Source organism: Pseudopodoces humilis, chromosome 2 (assembly GCF_049639895.1).
Source record: "Pseudopodoces humilis isolate 2021_Gansu_Grassland_sample_001 chromosome 2, ASM4963989v1, whole genome shotgun sequence".
Taxonomy (NCBI): domain Eukaryota; kingdom Metazoa; phylum Chordata; class Aves; order Passeriformes; family Paridae; genus Pseudopodoces; species Pseudopodoces humilis.
The window spans coordinates 95,249,117-95,275,217 of record NC_142201.1 but is presented as its reverse complement, the minus strand read 5'-3'; the positions used below and the strand labels follow the sequence as shown (position 1 = coordinate 95,275,217).

General features: G+C 41.7%; 2 protein-coding genes across 3 annotated transcripts; both read left to right on the top strand.

Annotated features, from left to right (window-relative positions):
- The first annotated feature begins 37 nt into the window (after positions 1 to 37).
- Positions 38 to 3,889, top strand: RPL24 (ribosomal protein L24). The gene is made up of 6 exons (XM_005523959.3): positions 38 to 135; positions 250 to 325; positions 1,417 to 1,527; positions 2,640 to 2,776; positions 3,174 to 3,237; positions 3,762 to 3,889. Exons 1-6 carry the CDS (start codon positions 131 to 133, stop codon positions 3,840 to 3,842), a joined length of 474 nt encoding a protein of 157 aa, XP_005524016.1. The 5' UTR covers positions 38 to 130; the 3' UTR covers positions 3,843 to 3,889.
- A 2,633-nt stretch (positions 3,890 to 6,522) lies between these two features.
- On the top strand, positions 6,523 to 25,612 carry ZBTB11 (zinc finger and BTB domain containing 11). Of its 2 annotated transcripts, none has more exons than XM_005524045.3 (11): positions 6,523 to 7,014; positions 9,969 to 10,204; positions 10,848 to 11,079; positions 12,231 to 13,030; positions 15,131 to 15,310; positions 15,808 to 16,044; positions 16,432 to 16,576; positions 17,673 to 17,790; positions 20,336 to 20,494; positions 20,916 to 21,091; positions 22,372 to 25,612. In XM_005524045.3, the coding sequence occupies exons 1-11, from the start codon at positions 6,705 to 6,707 to the stop codon at positions 22,902 to 22,904; spliced, it is 3,126 nt and encodes a 1,041-aa protein (XP_005524102.1). In that variant the 5' UTR covers positions 6,523 to 6,704; the 3' UTR covers positions 22,905 to 25,612. The 2 variants fall into 2 exon arrangements, with proteins under 2 accessions (XP_005524102.1, XP_087907990.1); XM_088051864.1 differs by having other exon boundaries at positions 6,902 to 7,742.
- The last annotated feature ends 489 nt before the right edge of the window (positions 25,613 to 26,101 follow it).

Genomic DNA, 26,101 nt, shown 5'->3' with positions numbered 1-26,101 from the left:
GGGGCGGGGCGGGGCGGTGCTGCCCGGCCCTGCCCTTCCCGCTCCGCTCCCGTCGGGCCCCGCGCGCCGCTCCCGACACCGCCTCCCGGCTTCGCCTCCGCCTCTCCGGCCCCTCGCAGCCGCCGCCATCATGAAGTGAGCGCCCCATCCGCTGCGATCCGGGCCCATCCGCCGCGGGGAGGCCGCCGCGGGGCCCCGGCCGCCTCCCCCGGCACCCGCGCCCTCATCTAACTCTTCTCTCCCGCGCAGGGTCGAACTGTGCAGCTTCAGCGGGTACAAGATCTACCCGGGCCATGGCCGCCGCTACGCCCGCACTGACGGGAAGGTGAGGCCGGGGCGAGCCCCTCGAGCGGCGGGGGCGGGCGGGAGCGGGCCCTGCGGACGGGAGGGCACTGCGCCCGGGAGAGCGGCCGGACGGTGCGCGGGGAGCGGGGGCCGCGCACTTGGGGCTGTCGGAGACTGCGGTCGTGTTGATGTGGCCCGTGTTGTTGTGTCTGCCCGAGTCGCTCGTAGTGAGCCGTATGAGAAAACAGCATCGCTGTGCAGGTGCCGTGGCTGCTCTGTAGGAGATCCGTGTCATGCTGTAGCTTCGAGTTGGATTTTTTATGAATGCAAAGTTTCCAAAGGGAGTCTTAAAGCTGCAGGTGTAAAGTAACAAAGTTATGTAGAAAATTATGCTTAGACGTCCTGCATCAAATGCTAAGATTTACTGGAGCCAACAGCTGGTCTTGCAAATTAATTGAGTAGAAATCTGTGGGGTAGAATAGAGTGGAGAGCCCTTTCAAGTTGTCATGTCATATGCAGACAGGATTGTCCCTGCCTGTGAAAGGAGGGCTTGGCTTTTGAGTATCCCAATACAGTCATCTTTCTCTACCGAATTCCCTGCAAAATGACCAGGAGATGGACTAGTTGAATCCTTGTGAGCACTCCTGGGAATTAGGCTGTACTTCAAATGGAATTATATAGTTAATAACAAACCAGCTTGCACATTTTGCCTGTTGTTTTAGACAACGGGTTAGTGTCACTAGGCAAGAAGAAATCGGGTGGAGCATTGGTCTCCCTGTGTTCCCTAGGCCAAGTTTTGAGTCACTCCCACATACAGGAAGTACATTGTTGCTTGAGAACAGACGCTTGAAAAGTATGATGCTGGACACAATTATTCATGCTGTGCACGAAATACACAGCAGCACTGGATGCAAGTGGTAATTTGAACTTTTCTCAGAAAAAAAAGAATGCCTTGCAAGACATCAGTTTGACCAGTGTAACAAAATGCAAAACTTTAAGTTGGAGCTGTGTTTAAGAACTCCAAAAGTGTCAATGTCAAACAGCACTGACTCAAAGAATACTTACTTAATGCAAACTGTGACAATGTCTTTCATGGAAACAAAGCATACACAAAACATTTTGCCTTCCCAGGTTTTTCAGTTCTTGAATGCAAAATGTGAGTCTGCATTCCTTTCCAAGAGAAACCCTCGTCAGATCAACTGGACTGTTCTGTACAGGCGTAAGCACAAGAAGGGACAGTCAGTAAGTACATACCAGCTAATGGCACTGTAAGTTGGCAAAAGATGTGGTCACTGGTCTGTTAGAGGTCACTTAAGTGTACCAGTGTTGAGCAGAAGTGTGACCCAAGTCAACAGGATGAAGACTGGTTAATGGTGAAAATGTGAGTTTACACATCACTTCAACAAAAACATTGTATTGTGTTGTAGCACTTCTTTGAGGGGCTGCTTAGAGCCACAGTATGTTCAGTAGATCTTAATTAAGTAGATCTTAATAATTGCATATGTTCTTAAAAGTTAGTTTTTGGGAAGCTGGGTCATTACCATCTGTTTAATATGCAGACTTCATAATAGTTTGATCTGGTAAACTTCTTGAATGGTGACAGCATAGGGAGCTGATATTGGGGTTGGAGTGGCAGGGATGACACTTCTGATATACTGTCCTTGAAAACTTCGGGCTGTAGCTTAGCAGGAGGTCTTTTCCTATGTAGCTGTCATTGCATGGAAAAGATAAATCATGAAGGCATGTAGCATGAGGTGTGCTACAGTGCTCTTAGCTAAACTTGCACAGCAGAGGAGCTTTGAGAAAGGCTTATATCAGTGCAATAAGTCAGTGTTCTTGCCAGTTTGGTTGAAGAAAGAAAGTTGATGCATGATGGCTTACAGTGCTCCCCAGCATCTGATCCACTTGAACAGGTGTGGAGTGTCTGCCTTTCAGAAGACACCATCAAAGGCTTGTCCTTCCTCCCTTTTTTCTTGTAGGAATTACAGATGGCTGAACTTCTAGCATTCTTTCAATTTTTTTTTTCATACTTTGCTGTAGAAGCCTAGAAGATACAGGGTCTAATGTGTGCGCCTCCAACACTAATAGCTGGACAGCTGGGGAGCCAGCCAAGGATTGTTGGTAATAGCACACTATGAAAAGTACAGGATGTGTCTGGAGAAGGGGCCATATGGAGGTAGGGCAGCGCTTCTCTGTACTCAACAGAAGGATTCTGTAAAGTGAGGAGTAAAATTCTGCTTCAGTGTATAGTTTTAAATAGCTTCAATTTGAGTAGCAGCTTGTTTCTGTAATTGTCTTTAGCCATGTATTTAATGTCCTGTGATGCTAATTGTGTTCATCTCCTGCCCTCTTAGGAAGAGGTCCAAAAGAAGCGCACACGCCGTGCTGTGAAGTTTCAGAGAGCCATCACTGGTGCCTCTCTAGCTGAGATTATGGCCAAGCGGAACCAGAAGCCTGAAGTACGAAAGGCACAGAGGGAACAGGCTATTAGGTGAGAAGTCAGATCAGTGAAGCTGTCCCAAGCTTTTCAAAGATTACAGTACTTTTCGTACAAAAGCTTAAACTCTAGGTGAGCTCTGTGTTTTATAAGATTTTTGGTGGGGTTTTTTGTTTGCTTTTAATCTACCTAGTTGTATGTAATAATGAGTAATCTTCACAAAAGATAATGGCAGCAGAGAAGGATCTCTCCTTGCCCTTTCTCTTTGTATTTTTGTCACTCACAGTTCTGCTGTCTCTGTATAAATTCCCCCACAGGGGATAGTGAATATAGAGAAAAAGTCTGCAGTAATGCATTCCATTCATGATCTTGGGAAGCTCTTACAGTGCTGAAACAAGGAAACACTGAATGGCAGACATGGATAACTTTCTCCTTTTCTGTGAATTAACAGGGCTGCAAAGGAAGCCAAGAAGGCTAAGCAGGCAACCAAGAAAACAGCAGTTTCTGCTGCAAAGGTAAGATGCAGTAGGCAAATAGAAATTATAAAATGGAATACACTGTGTTGTAACACAACACACAGCGTTCTGCTGTGGCACTTAATTGGAAATTCCCATTTCTGTTTTGAGGAAGCATTTTCATAATTTCTTGATGTGAAAACTCTTCAACTGGATTTTTGTACTGAAGTTAAGCATACCCAAACAGCTTAATAAAATGAATCTTCTTTACAGAATAAGTAAATATTATAGTACAACAATTCTCTGACCTAATATTAGAGATAATTAATAGATGAAAACTTGTCTGAATGCGACATCTTCACTATCTAGGAACTTGGTAAAAATATATTGATGTGTTTCATTATCACATATGAATTAATACCATATGTTGGCTTAGTGTTGTGTGTAAACATCTGTTAACGTGATCCCAGTATTACAGATTGCAATTCTAGTCTGATCTGATTTCTGTCAAGAGTTTATGCAGGGACACTTAGGACTGCAGATAAATAGCTTCTTTTTGCTCAGTCTTCATTATTTCTCTACAGGCCCCTACGAAGGCAGCACCTAAGCAGAAGATTGTGAAACCAGTCAAGGTTTCTGCTCCCCGTGTTGGTGGAAAGCGCTAACTTGCCAAGCTGTTGGTTATGCTGAATAAACATCTGATGAAATTCCACTACTTGTGCCAAGGTCTGCTTAGCTGTGTGAGATACACTGAAGGGAATGAATCTGTGAAATAACCATGGCTGGGTTTTGGAGACTGAAAAGCACCTTCCTGCCATAAAACACTTTGTTTCTTAGACAATCTGCTGTATTAGCACACGTTTCCCCAGTCTTTACTGAGCGGCTCAGGTAGCAGGGAAGATGCAGCTGGTATTTGAGGAGCGTTCTTGCCTGGAGGACAGAACAGCACCTGAGTTTATTCTGCATCTATCACAAATGACATAAAAAGAGGTTTCTAAGCTCAGAGATCCAAGATAAAAGGGTGTGTGAAGCAATGCCATCCATCAATCACTTAAAAAGGTCCTGTGTTGTGGAGAGCATGTAGCAAGATAGAGGGAATCAAATAAGGAAAATACGAAAAAAAGGGGAATGAATGGATGGTTTCACAGACTGCATGGCTCTTAAACACAAAGATTCAGATGCAACTTCTGGGTCAGGAAGTTACAAAATGATGAATTGCTGGAAGCTCTTGTGAGGTAAAGGAAGCCTGTGAAGACTGAGTTTCAAATACAGCTGGTGTTACACAGTTAAAACTCAATTAAGGTTCATATTTAACTTGCTGAATGCAGTTAGGGGCTCCCTTAGTGCAGGGATTGAAATTCCTCATGGGCATTCTTCTGTCTGCCTAAGTAACTACACTGTGCTGACAGTGTGCCCAAACTTTGCCAGTTTTGCTGGACAGCAATAGCCTTGGCAAAGCAACATCCTGACTACAACCAAAACAGAAACCAAAGCTTCACTATTTTCTGGATCAATTACTTTTCTCTTGATACTTTGAGAACTTAGTTTGTTATCTTACATCAGTCAAGAAGACAGCTGTGTTTCAACTTCCTGCAGTCCTGGGCTTCAAAAACAATAGCTGTAATGGGCACTTGGGTTATAGGCTATACTTACACCTTGTTTGGGTTTTAGTAAAATAGATATGGGTCTGGATGAAGGCTACAACCCATTTAAAAAAGGTCCGGCTTGATAATAATAATGGAATTTGCACCATGATCTTTCAAATAATTCTGCTTTTTGCTATTAAAACAAACCAAAAGAAGCCAGTGCTACGCACGTTTAGAGTGAAATTGAAGGCTTTTAAACTGGTTTAACACATTTCAAAGTGAAGGAGCCAGAAACGAGGGGAAAAGAAAGGAAGAAAAATGGCCTGTAGTTAGCAGGGAAAGGATTTTTTTAATCATTTAAAACTGAAGGCTGTAAACACCTCTGAAAATTACCCGTGCTAGTGGTGATTATGAAAGTCACATCAGTGTATTGTTATGAGGCCCCTGGCATCCCAGATGTGTTCTTGTGAATGTTTTCAGCTATGAAGCTGAAAATCAGTATGAACTTCTACCATCTGCTTAAAATACCATTAATGATAAATCTAGAAACTGATTGGCAGATATGACTAATAAGTTAGTATTTGTTAATGCTTTGAAGCTTGCAGGCTTTGGCTGCCTGGTGTCACTGCAGTGGTACACAGAAATGTTTTACAATTACTCTTTATGTTTATTCCTGAGTTCTTATACAGTGAGAAGAAGTAAAGAATAACAGGCCATCAGGTTACTCCTCTCACAAGCTATGCCTCGAGTGAGGCAGGCTGTTCCAGAGCAGGGCCTTACCCTGGTGTACCAGCATGCTATTCAACTCAAACACAGATGTAATACAATGAATTATCATGGAAATTAATATAAGCCGTTGTGTTTACTTAATGCAACATAATTGATCCACTATCAAGTATTTGTCAGAAAAAATTGAGCGCCTAAGTTTGTCACAGACCCACAAAATAATTGGGGTTTAAAAGGACCTCCAGAGGACATCCACTCCAACTCCCTGTTCAAAGCGTGTCTGTTTAGATGAGATTGCTTAGTATCCAGCCGAGTCTTGAACGCAGCTCCAAGGACAGAGATTCCACAACCGCCTAGGGCCACTTTTTCCAATATTCGACCACTGCCACTGTTAAAATAAAATAAACCGAAAAGCTAAATACAGAACCCTTTTTCTATATAAATAGCGCCTTTGGCCGGTCTCGCTCTGGTGGGTATTTGTGCTCCAGGTCCTGCAGGTACCGAGCGCAGGGGAAGGGATGCGCTTTCCTTGGGCGCGACATCCCGCGGCTCTTGCCTCGCATGGCTCTGTTGCGGGTGAAAAAAACACCGCAGAGCTCGGACAAGTAAAACGCGCAGTTGACATCTAAAGGATTTTCTTCCTGGCCTCTTACAAATTAAACTTTACAAATAAAAGCGGGCACCAAGCGCCCCGAGGCACGGCTGCGGCTCCTGGTCGGCACGAACGACCCCGCTACTCTGCTCGCAGCTTTTGCCCCCGAGGCACTTCTGGAGCAGCAGCCGCTCGTTTCGGAGCCGGGGGTGCACAAGGATTCCCCCGGGAACGCCCCCAGCCCCGCAGCCGGCTCTGCCCGGCTCCCCCATGGCGGCCCCGGCCTTGCACCCGCGCCCGCCTCTGCCAGGCTCCAAGATGGCGGAGCCGCTCCCGCGCGTGCTTCCCCGCGCCCCCGCCCCTTCCCGGCGCCTCCTGCGCGCGCGCGGCTCCACCTCACTTCCGCTTGTGCAGCAGCCATTTTGTCTTTCCGCCGCCGCTGCTGCCCGAGCTTCTCCCTCCCTCCTGCCGCCGCGGGCCGCGACACTCCAGTTCCCCCCCGGGCGCGGCTCCCGCCGGGCCGGGGACGATCCCGACCCCCCTCCCCTTATCCCGGGAGGCTCCCCCGCAGCCCCGGCGCGGCTCTGAGGGCGCGGGGGCGGCTCCCGTGCCCCTGCCGCGCGATGTCCAGCGAGGAGAGTTACCTGGCCATCCTGCGGTACCTGACGAACGAGCGGGAGCCGTACGCGCCGGGCACGGAGGGCAACGCCAAGCGGAAGATCCGCAAGGCCGCCGCCTGCTACGTGGTGCGCGGCGGCACCCTGTATTACCAGCGGCGGCAGCGAGACCAGCAGCGCTTCGCCGAGCTGGAGGTGGTGCTGCAGGCCGAGCGCCGCGCCCGCCTCATCCGCGCCGCGCACCTGGCGCCCGACGGCGCGCACCGCACCCGCCTGCAGACCTGGCAGGGGCTCTCGCAGAAATACTGGTGGAGAGGTGAGCGCCAAGGGCGGGGGCTGGGGCACGGAGCCACAGGAGCGCGGCTGGAAGGGACCGCAATGGGTCCCAGGGTCATCCCAGAGCGCATGGCACAGGACTGCGTCCAGACGGTTCTTGAACATCTCCGCTGATGGAGACTCCACGGGCTCTCGGGGCAGCCTGTACCTTGTGCACAGTCACCTTTACCATCTTTCCCCGTGTTCACGTGGAACCTTCCCTGCATCGCTTTCTGCTCGTTGCCTCTGGCGTTATTGCTTGACACCACCGGCACCTTGCTCCATGCTCGCGGCACCCTCTGTTTAGATACTTATACACGTTAACGGGGTCCCCTCTCAGTCGTCTCGTCTCAAGGCTGACCGAGCCCAGTTCTCTCAGCCTTTCCTTGTAAAAGAGACGATTCAGCCCTTTAATTATCTTTGTTGCCCTCCGCTGTACCCGCTCCAGGAGTTAGGCGTCTCCCTTGTACTGAAGGGATGTCCGTATGCCCTCCCTGGCGAGAGCAGGAGGGGACTGTCATTTGCTGAGTGACCAGCGCCTTTAAACGCCACCTCGAAGCACGTGGTCTGTGGGCAGTGACATTGTGTCACACCCCGAGAGGCAGGGCTCACTCTGCACACTACATCTTGGTCAGCAAATTGTCCTGGGCTTCTTATCTGGTGGTGGTACCTTGAATATATGGAAACACGGAGTGCAGCTGTCCCCTCCAGGTCTTGCACATAGCCCAGGTAAGACAGTGACATCTCAACTGTGCCCTTGGGATAGAGTGATAATCCATTCCAGGTGACCCAGGTTAGTTTTTGACCTCATTAATTCATGTGATGGTGTTCATGTTAAAGTACTACAGCTGCCAGTGGTGGTTGGCAGTCCTGACACTCGTTGTATTTGTCTCTTTCTTGCAATGAGGAGCTGAAAAGACCAGACTAATTGTCAGCTGGGTCCTGAGTGATATCACAGCTGTTAGAAGGTGCTTGAACAGCAGTAATTCCCAACTGTGACTTTCTTTTGGCTGAGGAAATGATTTGATATCTTGTTCCCTTTGGATTTGGTGTTCTACTTTTAGCTCTAGATATCCATTAAACAAATTGCCTGCTTTTCACTTGCCAAAGGCCCAGTGTGTGTCTGTATTGCTTCTCTTGTTCTGCTTTCTTCATCCATCAGCAAGTCTGTAATTTTGGCTTTAGTTTTCCCTATTTTCAGTTGGAGGGACTTTGCTCAGCTGATCCCTCCAGTCCAGATCTCATTGACTTAAAGATCTTTTCATGTGAAAAAGGATTTGGCATCTCAAAGCTGATATACCCATTCTGGATGGTGGTTTCCTTGCTTTTATCTGCATTCTCATTGTCTGCCCAGCATTGTTCTAGTCTGGTATCTACTCTCATCCTGTGCTGGAAGCTTTCTCCACAGGCCACAGTGTAGCTCCTGTCAGGAGAGGACATTCTGTATTCTTATAATCTTCTTGGTCACCTTTATTTGCACACCCTATGTCCTCTTACTTCTCTTGCACTGAGAATAATAAAATCCATTCCATTCTTTCAGTTCAAATATTACGTTTCTTACATGTGTCTCCTTCAAAACTGTTTTCCCTGCCATTGCAGTACTCTTTGGCTGGTAGTGGACAGCAGCTTTGGCCCAGCTGTCATCCTGAGATGGACATCAGCCTGGTGTGTGTTTGTTCTGTAACTGCAAGGCGATGGACTGGAGAATGGCTCAGGGGCAAGGAAGGGTTTAAGAGGTGTGATTTGCAGGCCAGAGACCTGTCTGATTTCAGATGAAATCAAGGAGATTTACAAGTGTTGAAATGGGCATGAATTTCTTAGGTTGCCTTAAGTCTCTTTTCCTGATCCTTACAGAGATATGTATGTAATAATAGTGCAAGTCATACTCTGAGGTTATGTGAGCAAGCAAGTCTAAGTCTGTGTTAGCAAAGCTTTTGAGTTGTGCTGGGTTTTAAACCATAGAGGCCCAGCTGCAATATATGCTTTTTTATTGTCCTAGTGAAGAAAATTAATTTGGACTGAAAGCCATGCATGGAAAATGCCTTGGTGTCTAGAAGAGGACCCTGGGCTTAGGACATATTGAGTATCTGAAATTATTTACAGAATCTCAAAATGTGCTGGGTTGGAAGGGACCCAAAAGGGTCATTGAATACAGCTCCTGGCCCTTCACAGGACTATCCCCAAAAGTCACAAAGGTCATCCCTGAGAGCATTATCCAAACACTTCCTGAAATCTTTCAAGCTTGATGCTGTGAGGAGCTCCTGCTTCCCTGAGGAGCCCCTTCCAGTGCCCAGTCAACTTCTGGGGGAAGAACCTTTTCCTGATGTCCAACCTTAATCTCCCCTGGCACAACTTCAGGCTATATTCGTGGATCCTGTCACTTACATTTGGTTCCACTCGTTAAAGTCTTGGTGGGAAATTGATTTATTTAAATTCCAAAAAATCATAGGCAATTGATTTAAATCAGTGTTAATAAGACATATCAGTGTCATTGCATATAGCACAGTTGATGCAAATTTTGCAAAAGCTCTTAAGTGAGCCTTCCAATTCTTGTCCTCTTCAGGAGTCACAAGCAATTTGTGTGGGCTAAATGCAGAATTACATTACATCCATCATTACCTTGGGATTATGAGACTAAATCTCTAAATACCAATATTTTTTTTAGCCTTAATAATCTTTCTGTGAGAGTTTGCTTGATGTAGTGACGTTCTAAGTGTTCTATCTCAAATTAGCATTGGTGACATGGAATATCACACAGTGGTGTGAGAGAATCAGAATTAGTAATAATGCATCAGAGAGGGAGAGTGTAGGTGACTGACTTTATTTTTCTTGGTTAGTATGTAATATTTTTGATTATTATCAATGTTTTGCTAATCATCTACATACTTAGTTATTTGTTCATATTAAACTGAATCAAGATTAGAAGCCTAATCAAGCTTCATTAATTTTTCTTAGGTATTCTTAAGCAGGTTAAAGATTACATTAAAGAATGCAGCAAGTGCCAGGAAAAGCTAGATCGCTCTAGATCTCTCTCAGATCCTTCTGAAATGCTGGAGGAGCTAGGACTGGATGCAAAATCTCATGAGGACAGTAATGAAACAGATGATGAATTGAGTAACACAGCATCAATCCCAGCTGCATCCCCAAAGCCTGTGAAGAAGAAGCCAATAGCAAAGCACGAGCTTGTGTTTGTAAGTATCATTGTTTACATCTGAATGGATTTGCATTTTCTGTTGCTGCATTCTTGGTCATGTACTTCTTTTCCCTTGTGATAATCTTGTAACACTAAGACTACAAATTTTGCCAAAGATACTGAATATGTAGAAATGGCATACTGGTATATATGTCATGAAATTAATTATGGAACATCATTGCTGGGAAATAAAATCACCCTATATATTAAGCATATAGAATCTAAGATAAAGTGAATGGCAAAATTGCCAGTAGTAAAACATCACATATAAGATTCTTATGGGCTCTATATCTTTTCCTTAATAAATGATGCTGTAAGATATATAAAATTCTTGTTTATAACTGCAGGCTCACATGCACATAAAGACTTTTGAATTTGGAAACATTTTCAGACTGTAGCATACAAAAATACAGTCAAAGAGCTGTTTGAATGTGTCTTCCCATTTTTCCAGTCTGTTTTAATTGTGTTTGGAGGGAGGGTGAAACTTAATGAAAGAAAACAATAGTAAAGTTAAGCTCTGTATTCTACAGGCTTGAACTGATTGTATGGTTGCAGAAAATAATCCTTTCTGTGTTTCAGTGTGAATGCTTACAAAGGCACAATCTAAATGTAATGAAGTTCTCAAATGTTGTTTATGACAGGTTGACAGTAAGGGCCTTGTGAAGCAGTCATCTTCCAAACATTGTCTGTCAGTCTTAAACCAACTGAATCAGCAGAGGCTTTCCAATCAGTTCTGTGATGTGACTTTGCTGATTGAAGGAGAGGAGTACAAAGCTCACAAATCTGTCTTGGCAGCCAACAGCGAGTACTTCCGAGAGCTCTTCATTGAAAAGGGAGCTGTCACTAGTCATGAAGCTGTAGTGGATCTGTCAGGTGAATTGCTGTGGGTTTCAAAGCTAGAAATCATAATATTCTATTCTAAGTAAGGTGTACAGTATTTAATTCAATCTTTTTTGAGTGTTGAAGACAACCGAATTTTAATCCTGCTTTTTTTCTCTTTTACTCTAAAAGTATTTTGTGTGGATCGTAATGCAAAAGTGATCACTCTGATTTTGCCTAATCTGATTTTCCATGGACTGCGGTATTTAATCTTAAAATTCTGAGAAGCTTTTGCTGGATTTTTACCTTGCTTAGGCATGTTTCCTCCTTGGATTAGTTACAAAAGTTAAAAAGGAAGCAAAATCAAATACTTGAATACATCAAGCAGGGATGTTGACAAGCTGCTTGGAGAGTTGTTCAGCTTAACAAATGCTAAATTGCTTCTTAGTTCTGTGTAGCAGAACTATACATGTCTGCTTATTTCTCAGACCTGGTACATGAAAGACAGGAGACAGTTCTAAAATAAATGTTCTAAAAATAGCTTTGTAGTGATGAGGAATAGCATATAGAACATATGCCTTCTGCACTGGTTTCTCATTTATTAACTGTCTCTGCATGAATAATAGGCATGTGTGAACAATAATTTTCTAATTGGATGGTCCAGAAGGTTTTCCACATTAAATATTTGATTTATTATTTATGCAACTGTGGAAAATTATACCAGACTTTTTTATTTAAGCATTTCTATCCATTTATCCATATCTTTGTTTTCAATAGCTACTCTCTTATTTTTCTACCACATCACTTGTTACTTAAGACCTTCTGAAGTACTTCTGAGTACTTTCTGAATGTAGCAGATCCAGAAAGACTTTGGTTCAATTAATCTGCTCCATAAGTACTGTGGCTCTCCCAGCATCTTGAAGTATTCCTCAAAGAATTTTACTGTGAAACTACCTAAGTTCTACTTAGTCGTTGGAAAAGTTGTCTGAGCTTACCCACACATAGAAACTACATGAGGAGGAATCAGTAGTGTAAATGACAATTAACTGTGTCCCATTGATGGACTCGTTATTTCCAAGTGTGTCTTGCTCTAAATTTCAGACTTAAGTGTATCAAAGGTGAACTGTTGTATTCATCATGGGGTATTTGGTGTAATTTCAGGTCATCATTATTTGCTCTAAAACATCTTGTTTTATTCCTGATAGGTTTCTGCAAGTCCAGTTTCCTGCCTTTATTGGAATTTGCTTATACTTCAGAATTAACCTTTGACTTCTGTAGTATGGCAGAAGTTGCCATGCTCGCCCGGCATCTCTTCATGTCAGAGGTCCTTGAAATCTGTGAGAATGTGCACAAACAGATGGAAGAGAAACAAATTACAGTGTACCAAAAGGGAGATATTCAAACAGTAGAGTCAACACAAAACCTAGCAGAGCAGGCTGAAGTGGAGGTGCAGCCCGTGGATGGTGTTGAGCAGCCTAAACTCACAGCCGGTGAAGTGCCAATAGCTGTGAATGGAGCTCCTTCCTCTGCTGGGACAGAGGAGGCAGCAGCACCCCAGCCTGACCCCCTGCACCCAGAGCCTCTGGAGGCCACTGCGGGTGATCCTTCCAAACCTGTGGAACGGTGTGAAACAACTGAAAATTGTGTCAAGATCCAGCTGGTGGAGAGCATTTCAAACAGCCTCTGCAACACATTCACCTCTGACCCATCAGCTGTGGAAGCCATGGACACACAGAGTCAAAGGCAAACTGAGACAGTTCAAAATCAAAGTGATAAAGCACATGTGGACTCTGCTTCTGAAGACTCCTCAGAGACACTCAAGCAAAATAATGAGCAGAACAGCTCAGTTTCCCAGCTGGAAAGCCTCGCTTCCAGTCAAGATGATACTTACAAAAGCAAGCTTCGCCAGCGTTCAGTCAGTGAGGGGGGATACATCAGGCTGCATAAAGGAATTGAAAAAAAACTACAGAATAGAAAGACAAATCCTAAGTCTGCAGTGCAGCAGGTATTCTGTCTGTCATTAGGCCTGTAGTTGCCAGAGTAATTTTTAAGCTGTGAAAGCTGTGCAAACAAAATCCCAAAAGCATTGATTTGGCATCAAAGTATTCCTTCCATGATGAGGGTCCTTACAATGCTCAGTGGCCAGAGTCTATATTGAGTCTCTTCTCACAACTTCATATGGTTGGACAGAAGTTGTATCATCTCCCCAAAATTCTGAATCTGTGAATATAATTCTGAGCCAGCTAATGTGTAAGACAGTTATAGATACATACATTTGTCTATTAGAGAAGTGAAATCCTACATTTGTTCAGACTTGACAGCAGTATTGGGAATGAAAAATTTTACATCCCGTGTAGATCTTAAGACGTAATCATGAGTCACAATAATGCATTCCTGATACTTTCTGATGGGGGTCAGTTAAGAGAAAGAATCAAAGGACACTGGTGTTAAAAACTAGTGCCTGAACATACTAAATGTTTGATAATTGAACTAGTTCCAGTTACTTACTTTTTCTTTTTTCTTTTTTTTTTTTTTTTTTTAATGAAAAGGTCTTGCTACTCTTTCCCCTTTGAGAGCCTTTCCTCTTTCAGTCCCCACAGATAGTTGGCAATCATCTCACTGAACATTCATGCATTTAGTTTGTGACAAAGTGCACTTCACTGTATATTGGCAAAGTCTTCTGAAGAACTGTTAATTTCCAGAGGAATCCTGAGAGTTTTGCATGTTAGAGCCACCAGTCCCACATGCAGGACAGTAGTTTGTTATCATTACAAATCCCTGGTAAATAGAAACTGTAGCATTAGTTTTTTTACAGATGGACAGCTTAAAGCCCAGATGCTAAATCTAGCACAATCAAAATACTTGAGTAACCTATTTATACTGGTTGGAGACCACCAAAGTTTTGTTCTGTTTTGGAAAGGGGAATACTTATTTTTGGGAATAGTTCCTGTTAAGGTATTTTGCAGTTTTTAAATCCAGCTCCTTGACAGATGAAGTCCACAGACCTATGGAAAAAAGAAACTGGTTTAGGTGATTGCTCAGGATTGGACTCAGGAATAGGTTTCTGCTTTTCTAACTTGTTTTGTAGTTTTTAGTGTTTTGTCTTGTGCATCCCTCAACTCCCCTATGGCATGGGATGTCATACAAGCTTTGGGAAGGAGAAGCTCTCCTGAGTTCCCAGTTTTGATGCTGGAAGAATAACAAGATTGCAGGAAATTGCTGTTGATTTAAATTACAGTACTTGAACCTAGCGTGGAGATATTGGGGCTGAGGTGTGCTTTGTAGGAATTATCTTCCTAGCTCGTACTAATCGGGTACTGAACAGAATTATTTTTGTGGCTTTGCAATTTAGCCAAGTTTGTGTAAGTTTTCAGAGCAACAGGAAAATTAAAAAAAAATACGTTGAAAAGTTTTGCCTGTGTCAAGTTTCAGTTTGGTTTTCAGAGGCATGGAAGGGCTGGCATGTTTTAAAAAACTGCTAGATAACTCACTTGCTGGGAGAAGGATGATGTTGGGAGTAGGATGAAGAAATGGGGATGCTTGTACTTCCTTCCCTTACCTTATTCTCAGGAACCCAAAGGGGACAGACCTAATACGGACATTTCAAGCTGATCACTTAGAATTTGGCTTTTAAAGAATTTGGCAGCAAGTTTCTACAAAGGAAGATGAGATTATCAGCTCCACATAGTACTGCCAGTACCACCTAATAAAAACTCACTAGTGCCTTATTCCTAGATGAAAAATCTCTAGGAAAGCTGAAATGTTCTGAACTGTACTGGCAGTACTCTGTGATTTTTTTTGATTCCATAGCTGTCACTTAGGCAGTTATTCAGGGCTGAAGAGTTATCCCTGAACTGGTAAATCACTCTGTGACCATCATCATAATAAGTTTATACTTTTGAAAAAATACAATTCTTTACTCACCTTGAGATCTGTAATTTTGAAGTGAACTGAAACAAGGTAACTTTTGAGCAACTAAGTCAGCTGAGCAAAATTAAGAGGTATTACAATAACACAGAACATTGGCTTTTAATACAAACTTTCAGACAAGGCATGAAGTACAGTGCAGTAAAATTCATTCAGAAGTTCTGTTTTTCCAACTTAGGTTGCCATGAAGCTGGTACAAAGAGGGAAAAAAATGAAACAGCCCAAAAGAGAGACCACGGAAAACAACGAAGTGGAAGCTCAGCACAAATGCACTGACTGTGGAATGGTGTTCCATCGGCGCTATGCACTTATAATGCACACACTGAAACATGAAAGATCGAAAGAATATAAATGCCCGGTAAGTTGAGGGGTTGGGATTTTATTTCTGTGTAAACCCTCCTCCTTACGAAAATTAAGTCAGTAATTATATTAGTAATTATTTTTCATTGCCTTTTTTGGTACATACATTTATTTTCCTTACGGATTTCAGAGTTGGATACAGCCTAGGTCTGATGGGATGAGGTAGAATGGAGTGCAGCCACTTGGCCTGACAGTCGTGTGTGACTTGCTGCTCAAGACAGTGCTAGGATGGGATTTGCTTTTAACCCTACCAGTAAATTTGTGTTCAGTCTAGTCTGGAAGTTAGTCTCGCTGGGAAGTGATCAGTGGTTCTGTCAGTAGCCATAAAATAAAAATTTACAACTATTCATTAGCCTCAGACAGCATGGCTGTTGGAGTTGGGTTATAGATTTAACTCACCATGTTACTGTACTTAAAACATTTGATTACTTTGGTTTTTTTTAAGTAATTCTGAGTGTTGCATGCAAAGTAAAGTTGTAATATTTTCTGTCCCAGTTGTGTAAGAAAGAATTCCAATACGGTGCCTCCCTGCGGGCCCATCTGGTGCGGCACACGCGGAAGACAGAAGCCAGCGCTGCAGCTCCGGGTGCTGAGGGGACAGGCGTGTCCTCAGTGAAAGGGAGAACCAAGCGGGAATTTGTGTGTGACATATGTGGGAGAACTCTGCCTAAGCTCTATTCTCTCAGAATACATATGCTTAAACATACAGGTGTCAAACCCCATGCATGCAAGGTAAAGTCCTTTTGCTCTCTAATCAGATTAGTAATGTTCTCTATTACCAATATTTTGTTATTGATGCTCTGCCCTAAAATTTATGTTAATCTTGGTCACTTCACAATAGGGAAAACTAGTGTAACATTCATGATGAAATTGCTTGCAGTCCAGAAGAGAGAAAACTAGAATTGAGTTGTGCAAGTTCATATTCTTGTGTCTAGAAGAATGTCTTCCTTCTATTATTCTTTTTTTTTTTAAAAGACTTGTTCTGTGACTGGTGCAAAATCACAGGCTTGGCCATCCTACTTTCCAAGAAATACAGGAGGTTTTGTTCTGTTTGAAGTTAAACACCTATTACATAATAAGTTTTATTTGTCCTATTCCACCACATACGGATTTTTTTAGGTTTGTGGAAAGACCTTTACATATAAGCATGGATTAAAAATGCACTTAGCTCTCCATGAAGTACAGAAACAGTTCAAGTGTGACTTGTGTGAGAAGTCTTTTGTCACAAAAAGAAGTCTTCAGGAACACATGAGCATTCATACAGGTAAGTGATGAGAAAGGAAATCCTTTTCCTTTGCTTGGCTTTTGTATGCTGCTGAACTTAAACGTTGTTCTTCAATGTCAAAGGATAAAAAAAAAAGTAGTTTCTTTTTTTTCTTCTGGTGAGGCAGCTGAGATAGAAGTAAGTAGTCATTTTAGTAGTCATCTGGAGCTGTTTTACCGTAGTTTAGTATTATTATACAAATGTTCTATACAAGAACAGGGAATTATCTGTTCCTGTGGCCTTATGTACATGTTTAATGCCTGTATCATGTCAATTCAATATGAAATAGGCAAGAGGCTGGAATGTTCCAGTGCACTTAATCTTCCAGCCTGTCCTTTTAGAGGAAAACAGGCTAAGTTAAATCTCTCAGAATCTCCATATAAGTTTTACAAGATCTTCTGTATTAATACAGACATTTTATAAAGTCTAGTGTCTGGGAAGATCTTAGCATGTGAAAGATGACTATATAATAATTTAATAGAAGCAGAGTTTTAAAATTGTAATTTGTAAAGGTTGTCTGTGTTTCTGTTTTTTTGGGCTGGGCAGAATCGAGAGAGATATTCAGTTAGGATAATTTTTTCCTGAAATTAAGGAATTTATATTAGTAGTCATCACTCCTGTGTTGATAAAATGGAGCAGAAACTTTTATTTTAAGGTGTTTTTCCACAAATCCAAGATATAAGCAATAATCCATAAGCAATGCTGTGTTTCTGAAGAAGTTGCATAATGCATAAAAACACAGGCAGTTGTGTTTTTCATCACAAGAGGGCAGTTTTTTAGGCTGCTCACTTTTCCTCACTAATTCATAATTGCAGTGATGTACCTATGTTTAAAAACATGAAATTAGAGTTGCTACTCCCCCCGTTGTATATTACTACATTAGCACATACAAAATACACTTAAAAATTCCATCAGTGTGTAATTAAATAAACTTCTCTTTGTAGTGCTGATTACTTAAGTTATGTATGAATTCAATTAAATTTATGTTATGAATATGAATTTAAAAAGTTATATATGAATTAAAAATCCATCTCATAAAGCACTCCAAAGAAATGGAGGCCTATATTGGTAACATATTTTGTTTTGTTTTTGCTAGGAGAATCCAAATATCTTTGTTCCATCTGCGGAAAAGCTTTCCACAGGGCATCAGGACTCAGTAAACACATAAAGAAACATCAGCCAAAGCCTGAAGTTCGTGGATATCAGTGTACTCAGTAAGTCAGGTGATGGGTGATTTTGGTGGGCTTTTTTTCTTCACATTAATGATCCTAGTAATTTTCAAGACTAAAAGCAGCTCCTTGTTGCAGCCTAAAACTGTTCCACTAGCCTGGGATAAGACTTGCAAAGCATGAGAATAAAAAAATGCATTTTATTAAATGCATGTGCTGGAGACAAAGGCTTGGTTTTAAGCTGTTACCTAGCTCTAGTTTCATGCAGCTGTTCTTTAATGACTTTGCACTGGAACTGGTGCTGTAGTCAATAGCTGTGTGGATATAGAGCTTTTTTGTAGGGCAGATAAGAGTGTGAGGTTGTGAGAGGCCCAGCCTTCAGCCTGATTTTGCCCTCTGGTAGTGTGATAACTGATTTCAGTTTGATTTGAAGCTATCCTGTAGAGTCTGCAGTGTCCTGCACTTGAGTGCAGTGTTTGCCAAAACATGGTGTGTTTAGCAAACAGCTCTGCAGGAACATCACAAACTGAGACTCACTGACTGTTGCAGTTCTCTTGGTTATAAAATACAGATGACCACTCAAATATTGCAATAAATGGCATGTATTTTATTAATAATGACATTTATTATTATTTAAATGACAGCATTGTGGACTTGAGCAAAGCAGAAACTGTAACTGGAAAATGTGTTCTTAGTGCATTAGCAAAACATGGATACTTTTTCCTTCCAAGTGCCCTGCAGAAGGACAAATAATGTTTAATTTTGGAACTCACAGTGAGGTCCCTTGTCAGATATTACGAGGAGTGGTACAATTTATGATTGCCTGTATCAACTGAAGGTTTTAAAGAAAGCAGTAATCTAAAGAATTGTTAAAGTATCTCGGTGCTGCTGCATGATAGCAAAAATAACAGTTTCTAAATTATGAAAACTTAGTTCTGTCAGCAGTGTTTTTATTTCATGATTTTTAATGCTAAAAGCATTAATTCTAAAAATATAAAGAACAGAGCTAATAGGTTACACAGACACTGTTTCATGAAACATACTATGGAAGGCAATTTTAGTTTGGAAGGTGAAATATATTTATAAAGCAAAATTTTTTTTACTCAAAGCAGTAGGGCCATGGATGCAAGAGATCACCTTGACAGAAAAGATATTTTGTCTCCCCAGCTTCTTCAAAACAGACACAGTCCTTGCTGCTTCTCCAGCGAAGGTCTCTACTAAGGATATAATTCATGTTGTCACCCGTGGTTTAGAGAGCTTCAGTAAGCAATAACCAGACTTCAGTTTTTTAGTTTGGTGACTTGGAATGGAAACCTCCCTGTCAGGCTTCAGTCTGAACTTCTGACCCAGTTAAGCAATGCTGACCATGAGTTATTTTAGGAAAATGTTCCTGGAAGTTTTGCAGTATGTGTTTGATTAAATTGCAGTAATGCGTGACAGTGTTAGAGGGTGGTGGTTGCTTGAGGTTTTTACTTCTCTAATGGCTTTTCCAAATACGCAGTCCTTGAGGAGAGAGCACCAAATGCCAACCCCACTTAAGCCCTTGAGGTGTCTTTCTGATACTTTTTTATGTGGATGTGCGAACTGAGGATCCCCAAGAACCCTATTTGTACTGGAGTAATCAGATTTTCCAGCCTACAAGGAGGAGGGGGAGGTGGTTGTTTGGGTGGCTCAAGGACTGTTACCTGTTTGTTTTTTTTTTCTCGTTCAAAAGCAGACTTTCTTTGTTTCCAGAATGCCCATTATTCAGGCAATGTAATATCAAATGCTTTGTTCCTGTATGGCAGCTTTTTTCATTTTCAGATTCCACTGGATACTGACTTCTGAGATTCCCTCACTCCAGTGGTTGATACTATAGAAGTTGAATCATCTGCCTTTGCTTGCTGGCATTGCTCTGTCATTTCTTGAGTCATGCAGCTGTATGTTGTCACATGAGGAAGAGAGAGAGATGAGCAGCAGAATTTCTTTCAAATGGAGAAACCATTTTTTTGATTAGACCAAACTCTAGTCTTCATACCAAGAGGAGCTGCTACAGCAAAGTATAAGTGAAGGAAAACCTTAAGTTAGCCTGGGTTAAGATGTGTACAAGCAGCAACCTAAAGAATGGGTATCACTACTTTCAGATGCTTTCTTGAAGGATTATCAACTTGGTTTTTTAAATTTCTTAAAACTCCCTACATTTGAGCATTAAAACCAACAAATTCCAGTTGTCTATGTGTCAGTCCTCTTGGTTAAGGGAAGAAGCAGCTGTTGCTCTCCTCATACATTCATATGGTATAATACAAATTTCTGATGTCTCCCAGTTGGTTTGCCTTAGATTAATCACTGTTAAAGCTGCAGAAAGAATATAGTTACTCATTAGCAGACAAAAGGGTTTCAGAGGCCCTCAAGTTTTATTCCAGGCTTTCAAATAAAGTGCTGTTCTTTTGCATTTTTCCTAATTTAGAATGGGATTGTGCTTTAAATAAATACTGATGATGCAATGGGTGTTCTCAGTCTTCAGTTGCCATTAAAGAAGAGGGTCCCTGTGCCTTTGAAATCAGTCCTGAATCCCTTTTTGTAGGGGATGCTAAAACATTTGCTGTTACAGGTGTGACAAGAGTTTCTATGAAGCTCGGGATCTTCGGCAGCACATGAATAAACATTTAGGTGTGAAGCCATTTCAATGTCAGTTCTGTGGAAAATGTTACAGCTGGAAGAAAGACTGGTATTCTCATGTAAAGTCTCATTCTGTCACAGACCCTTACAGGTAAGAGGAAATTAATTTAACAACTGAAACGTACTAATCAAAGTGAGGTTATAGAGATCCACAGCCTGTCAGCAAGCCACTGCCTAGTCTGCATTTAAAGTACCAATACATTGATGGTGACTGGGGTCTTGAGTCCTTGAGGATGGAGGGCTGACTTTAAATTGTGTGGGTTAGCTGCTAACCTGGGGCACAGTGCTTGAACTAAGATGGGAATTCATAAGAGGATAAATACAATCAGTGAAGTTAGAAACATGATCTCACTTCTCTAGGAGGGTAAGTGGAAGCTTTGTGGCTGTGGATAAAAGGAAATGAGATGATATTGTCATTAAACTTTGGCTACCATAATTAAAGTGGATTTTGGCTTAAAAAGCATAAGTGTACAATAATGGTTTTAATAGATTTCTCATTTAACACATTTTAGGTGTAATGTATGTGGAAAAGAATTTTATGAGAAAGCTTTGTACAGAAGACATGTAAAGAAAGCCACACATGGTAAAAAAGGAAGAGCAAAGCAAAATCTGGAACGAGTTTGTGAGCACTGTGGAAGAAAATTCACACAGCTCCGGGAATATAGGAGACACATGAACAACCATGAAGGTATGTAGAACACAAATAGTCATTACATCCCTCAACCCCTAAAAACACAATGCTGAAGGGGTAATTGTTTCTTTGAGTCTGTGTGTGTCTGTTTGGCAAGACATGGAGGGGTTTTTACAGAGTCTCCATTCTGTGCAAATCCTGGTTTGGTAACTTGCTACCAGTGACTCCCAGAAGTTGTTGGAATCTTCCTAAAACTCCAGTCACACACAGGGACTGTGCCAGTTTGTCCTCAGAACCTGAATAGGAGTGTTTTTACAAGTGGTTAAGAGGGGTAAATTTGACAAAGAATTGGATGCACTATTTCATGTTTTCAGAGGTGCACACTGTTAACAGAGTACTTTTAAAATAGCAGAATGATTGACCTAAATTTAAAATAAAAAAAAAAAAAAGATGAATGTTGGAAATTGATCAACTTAATTTATGACAAGTGATAAACTATATGATGTTTGGGGAAAATATGAAAACGTTTTATATTTTTTGTTAAATAATTGTGAACACTTTCATGTTAGATGTAAAGTAAGAAATTTATTTTTGAGTATTTGGTTCTTTCAGCTGTTTTGGGAGTCTATATATTTTCCTGTCCCAGGGAAAAACCCACCTTATTTTTTTAAAGCATGTCTCCTTTTAAAGAGTTCCTAAGAGTAAATCTGACAGCTGTCTAAGTATTCAAATAGAGATTTTTTGTTTGTTTCTAAACAGAGAAAGTGTCTTCTTGTAGTTACCTAGCCTAAATCTACAGTAACTGTCATACAGTAGTGAGATGGTGTTTGTCACCACCCACATGCCCCATTCAATATTACAGACCACAGAACTCAGATGTTATGAGGGAAAAAAAGATCATTCAAATGTCAGGTGCTGTATTTGAACATATGCAGTGTGGAAGAGAAGGGGTAAAGCTGTAGGTATGCAGAAGGATTTACAGAAGCAAGGGTGACTAGAAATGTGACAAATTCTGTGAAGTAAAGCATGACTTCAGAAAGGCATCAAAATGATCAGAATTCCATTAAGCATTATGCACTTTAAATAAGGAGGAAACTGCATTAAAAGGAATCTTGAAGTTTTTTTAAGTAAGGTGTTGGATTGGGGTGGGCACTTGTGGAAACTCTTGCCCCTGAATGCATTATGCTTGCATTGTATTGTTACACAGAAATGTAAACGGGATCTCTTTCTGTCATGGCAAACGTGACAGTATTGCTCAGTTCTTCCACACTGCTGTTCTCTGTGTCGCTGCTGCTCTCTGTGAGCTGTGTCACCTCTGCTGGCTTTGCCCCGTGCAGGTGTGAAGCCGTTTGAGTGCCTGACGTGTGGCGTGGCCTGGGCGGACGCGCGCTCGCTGAAGCGCCACGTGCGGACGCACACGGGGGAGCGGCCCTACGTGTGCCCCGTGTGCAACGAGGCCTACATCGACGCACGCACCCTGCGCAAGCACATGACCAAGTTCCACAGGGACTACATACCCTGCAAAATCATGCTGGAAAAAGATACTCTGCAGTTTCACAACCAGGGCACGCAGGTGGAACACGCCATCAGCATCTTAGCGTCAGACATGCAGGAACAAGAAACCGAGATCAGCTTTGGTGCCGCTGAGGGCGAGACTGTGGTAGTGACAGGAGAGACGCTCGAAGCCATCGAAGCAGTTGCAGCTTCTGAGGAATGCACGTCGGTCTCTACCCTTTCTGACCAAAGCATCATGCAGGTGGTAAATTACGTGCTGGCACAACAGCAAGGACAGAAAATGGCTGAAGTGGCACAGGCCATTGAAACTGTAGAAGTAGAAGTGGCCCATGTAACAACAACAGAGTCAATTTAGTATATGAGAGAGCAAGGAGGGTACGGTTCTATAATCTGTAAGAGCCAAGTATTTAATGGGTTTTCTGAGGCTTTCAGTGATGCCTGTTTTCAAATGGTTAATCCTCAGTATTGAATGTTGTGATGACAGAATACTGCACCATGCATTAGAGGGAAAAAGTACAATACTCCAGTGTGGCCCAAGGCTTTGAAAGCTAAGATTTCTATACTGGCTATATCTTAAAAAAAAAAAATCAAACAAAAACAACAGGTTAAAATAATGTTTTTGTGTATGCGATATCATACTGTAACTCTGAAAAATTAAAAAGAAAAAACATAAAAAGGCTGCACTAAAAACTAGAAATGCACAGCTACTGGTAGCTTTTTTGTTTGTTTTGATGTGCATTTCATCAAGTTTGTGACCAAATTACCAATATTGGATTCTGTCTGTTTACTCCCAAGGCAAGGGACGTGGTCCCTTGGGAATGCTTTGCGTAGGCTTGTGCTTCATGTGGTATACAGAAAAACTGAAGCTTTTTTCTCTGAGCAAATGCACCATTGGTAGTTAGTGAATCCCAGTTCTGAAGAACTTAATTTAATTCCAGGTGTGTGGGCAGCTGGTCCCAGGTTCAGCGAAATCCTGTAAAATGTTTTATAGATAATGGGCAGTGATCTGCTGAAGTCTAAGGAAGTGATTCTCCAAGATGGTTGTGAATTTAAGTTGACCAGGGGATGGCCCACCTCAGGGAAACTAGTTGGAAAATTAAATTCCTTTTATTTTGTAAGGGAGAAGTTGACACGGCACTCTGCACGCAGCCATGTTTAACTCTGTGTTTGTTTGGAAGCTATTGCTAGCACTGATGTGTGAACCCAAAGCAGGCAGCCTGCTGATGGATGCTTCTAATTTTGCTTTACATTTGGTGTAGAAACTGTCAAAGGAGAAAGATCTAATGGCATACTTCTTTTGGAACTGAGGAAGTCCAGCTAGTTACAGACTAATCTTGTATTGTACTGAAAGATGGAGCCCTGCTAATTCCCAAGCAGGACACACAACAGTATCAGGATAGAGAAATACGAAAATCTTAGGATGGGGTAAAAATTAAATTTGTCTCAAAATTACCAGAATCTCTAGAAGACCATATTACTGCTGCTTGAAAAAAATACTCCTAGGGCCAGTTGATACCTGGTGTTACACCACATTGTTGGAAAAATCCTTACTGGTGCTCCTGCAAGTAAGTGTGAATGACAGCTGTACTTGGCCCAGGTTTCCGTGTCCCTGGATTAATACCACAAACAGGGCACGTGCTTATCTGAACAAGGTATGGGTTCCTTTGCTGCTGTGTGGGTTTTTTTAAGCAAGCAGCATGTCTGTCAAGGAAACTGAAAGTGCTTTGCATGTGAACAATCAGCTGTAGTCTTCAAATTCTTCTCAGTCTATAGTGGTATCACATGTTTCCTAACCTGGACAGTAGCAAGATACCCAAGCAGTGAGAAACTTGTAATATTGCAGGGTAAACTTCATAAATAAAGTGACATGCATATAACTCTGCTACTTGTGAAACAGATCCGCTGAACGAAATTTCAGCAAACCCTGTGGCAAAGTAACCACCTCATTTGAATTAGTATTTCTACTTTTCGTCTTATTTAACTATGTGGATATCTGTCTACTAAGCTACAGAATGGGCTGTTCTTTTTATACCTTGCAATTCTGTAGATAAGCAGTTGTTGAAAATTTTTTATGTTTGAGTTCCTGTCTTGGATTCAAATTAATTTGTAGATGCCTATTTCAAAAGTCAGGGTCTTATTTCAGAGAAATAATGTACTTATTTATATATCCTGCACCCCTTTACAATTGTATTATTTTCTAATTACCAAATGGAGTAAAACTAAAATGAATATTAAAAAAAAATACTGCTTGCTATAACTTGAATTTTTGTATGGTAAAAGATCTGGAGATAGCCATCCTGCTTAAAATTAAAATACTGCCATTATGATGGAAAAAGATTTAAAAGAGCACTAGGTAAACTTGAAAACTTACTTTTTGTATCCTAAAAGTAATTATGTATTACTAAAGTGAAGAAGTGTTCAAGGAAAAATAGCTGTAAATAGTGCTAGAACATTATGTGTATATTTAGTGTTTTACCTTACAAAAAAGATTATTACCAGCACCTTAGTTTAATCTTTGGTGCATTTATTTATTGGCCCAACCTATGGAAGAAGCAAAACTGAATCTGAATTTCAGAGCCTTCTTATCCACTGTCAGAATGCTTGTACTGACTCAGTGATCTGCTGTTTAAAAACAACCACCAACCAAACTAATCACAAAAGGTTGTTTTCTAAACAAGATTCAGCAAGGAATGTCAAAGCTGAATGTTGTGGCACCCCTTTCCTAACATGCTGTGCCTTACCTTTTCAGAACGGCATGAGGTAAGCAGGGAGTGTCACTCTTGGCTTTGCTGTTCCCATCTGTGTGGAGTTGCCTTATGTTTTCTTTGGACTTCAGCACTTAAGACATTCACTGCCCTTCTGCAAAAATCAGACTGCAAATATGCAGTTGGTATTTGATTTTTTTTTAAATAAAGATAATGAGAAGTGTCCGTTCATTAAGTATTCCTAGTGAATTCCTGTACATAATGAATTTGATTTGTACATTCTGCTGTTTTTATTTAGTGTTACATGTATAAAGTTATGGTTATTTCTGTCATCAAATAAACTGAGCTATGCCATGAATTGCTCTTTCAAGAAACTTCCTTTTTTTCCAGGGAAAGAAGGTGTTGCAGGTTTCTCTTCAGTATTTCCCTTTCAGTATGCAGACAGATTCTGGCCTGGATAGTTCTAGCAACACCTGCTTTTTAATTTTTGCTTAAAGCTCAAAGACTTATGTTGTGTGAAGAAAGGAGACACACTGCCCTCCTGAATTGTGTCAGAACATGGCTGTACAAGAGCATAGTGCTAGTGAAAGACCGTGTATATTGATACTGAAATTGCTTTGGCTACGAGTCCTCAGGGTGGGTGAGCTACTGCTTGGCCCCCTGGTACCCAGCTGTAACCATCTTGGTTTGTTTCAGATGGTGTTTCTCTTGACTTGGGTGTCCACAACACTGCATCCCAAAGCAGGCACCAGCCAGCACTTCCATCTTGGCCTCTGCCCTGGGATGGATATTTGAGCAGGGGTTGTGGTGTGGAAGTTGCCCTCCAGTGTCACTCTCCTGACTGAAG

What these genes read in the sequence shown, in the direction of transcription:
- RPL24 (XM_005523959.3), top strand. An exon ending in ACGCCCGCACTGACGGGAAG is followed by an intron (nt 326 to 1,416) that starts GTGAGGCCGGGG and finishes TTGCCTTCCCAG; the next exon opens with GTTTTTCAGTTCTTGAATGC. An exon ending in CAGAGGGAACAGGCTATTAG is followed by an intron (nt 2,777 to 3,173) that starts GTGAGAAGTCAG and finishes GTGAATTAACAG; the next exon opens with GGCTGCAAAGGAAGCCAAGA.
- ZBTB11 (XM_005524045.3), top strand. Translation starts at nt 6,705, where the DNA reads ATGTCCAGCGAGGAGAGTTACCTGGCCATCCTGCGGTACCTGACGAAC. An exon ending in GCAGAAATACTGGTGGAGAG is followed by an intron (nt 7,015 to 9,968) that starts GTGAGCGCCAAG and finishes AATTTTTCTTAG; the next exon opens with GTATTCTTAAGCAGGTTAAA. An exon ending in ACACATGAACAACCATGAAG is followed by an intron (nt 21,092 to 22,371) that starts GTATGTAGAACA and finishes TGCCCCGTGCAG; the next exon opens with GTGTGAAGCCGTTTGAGTGC.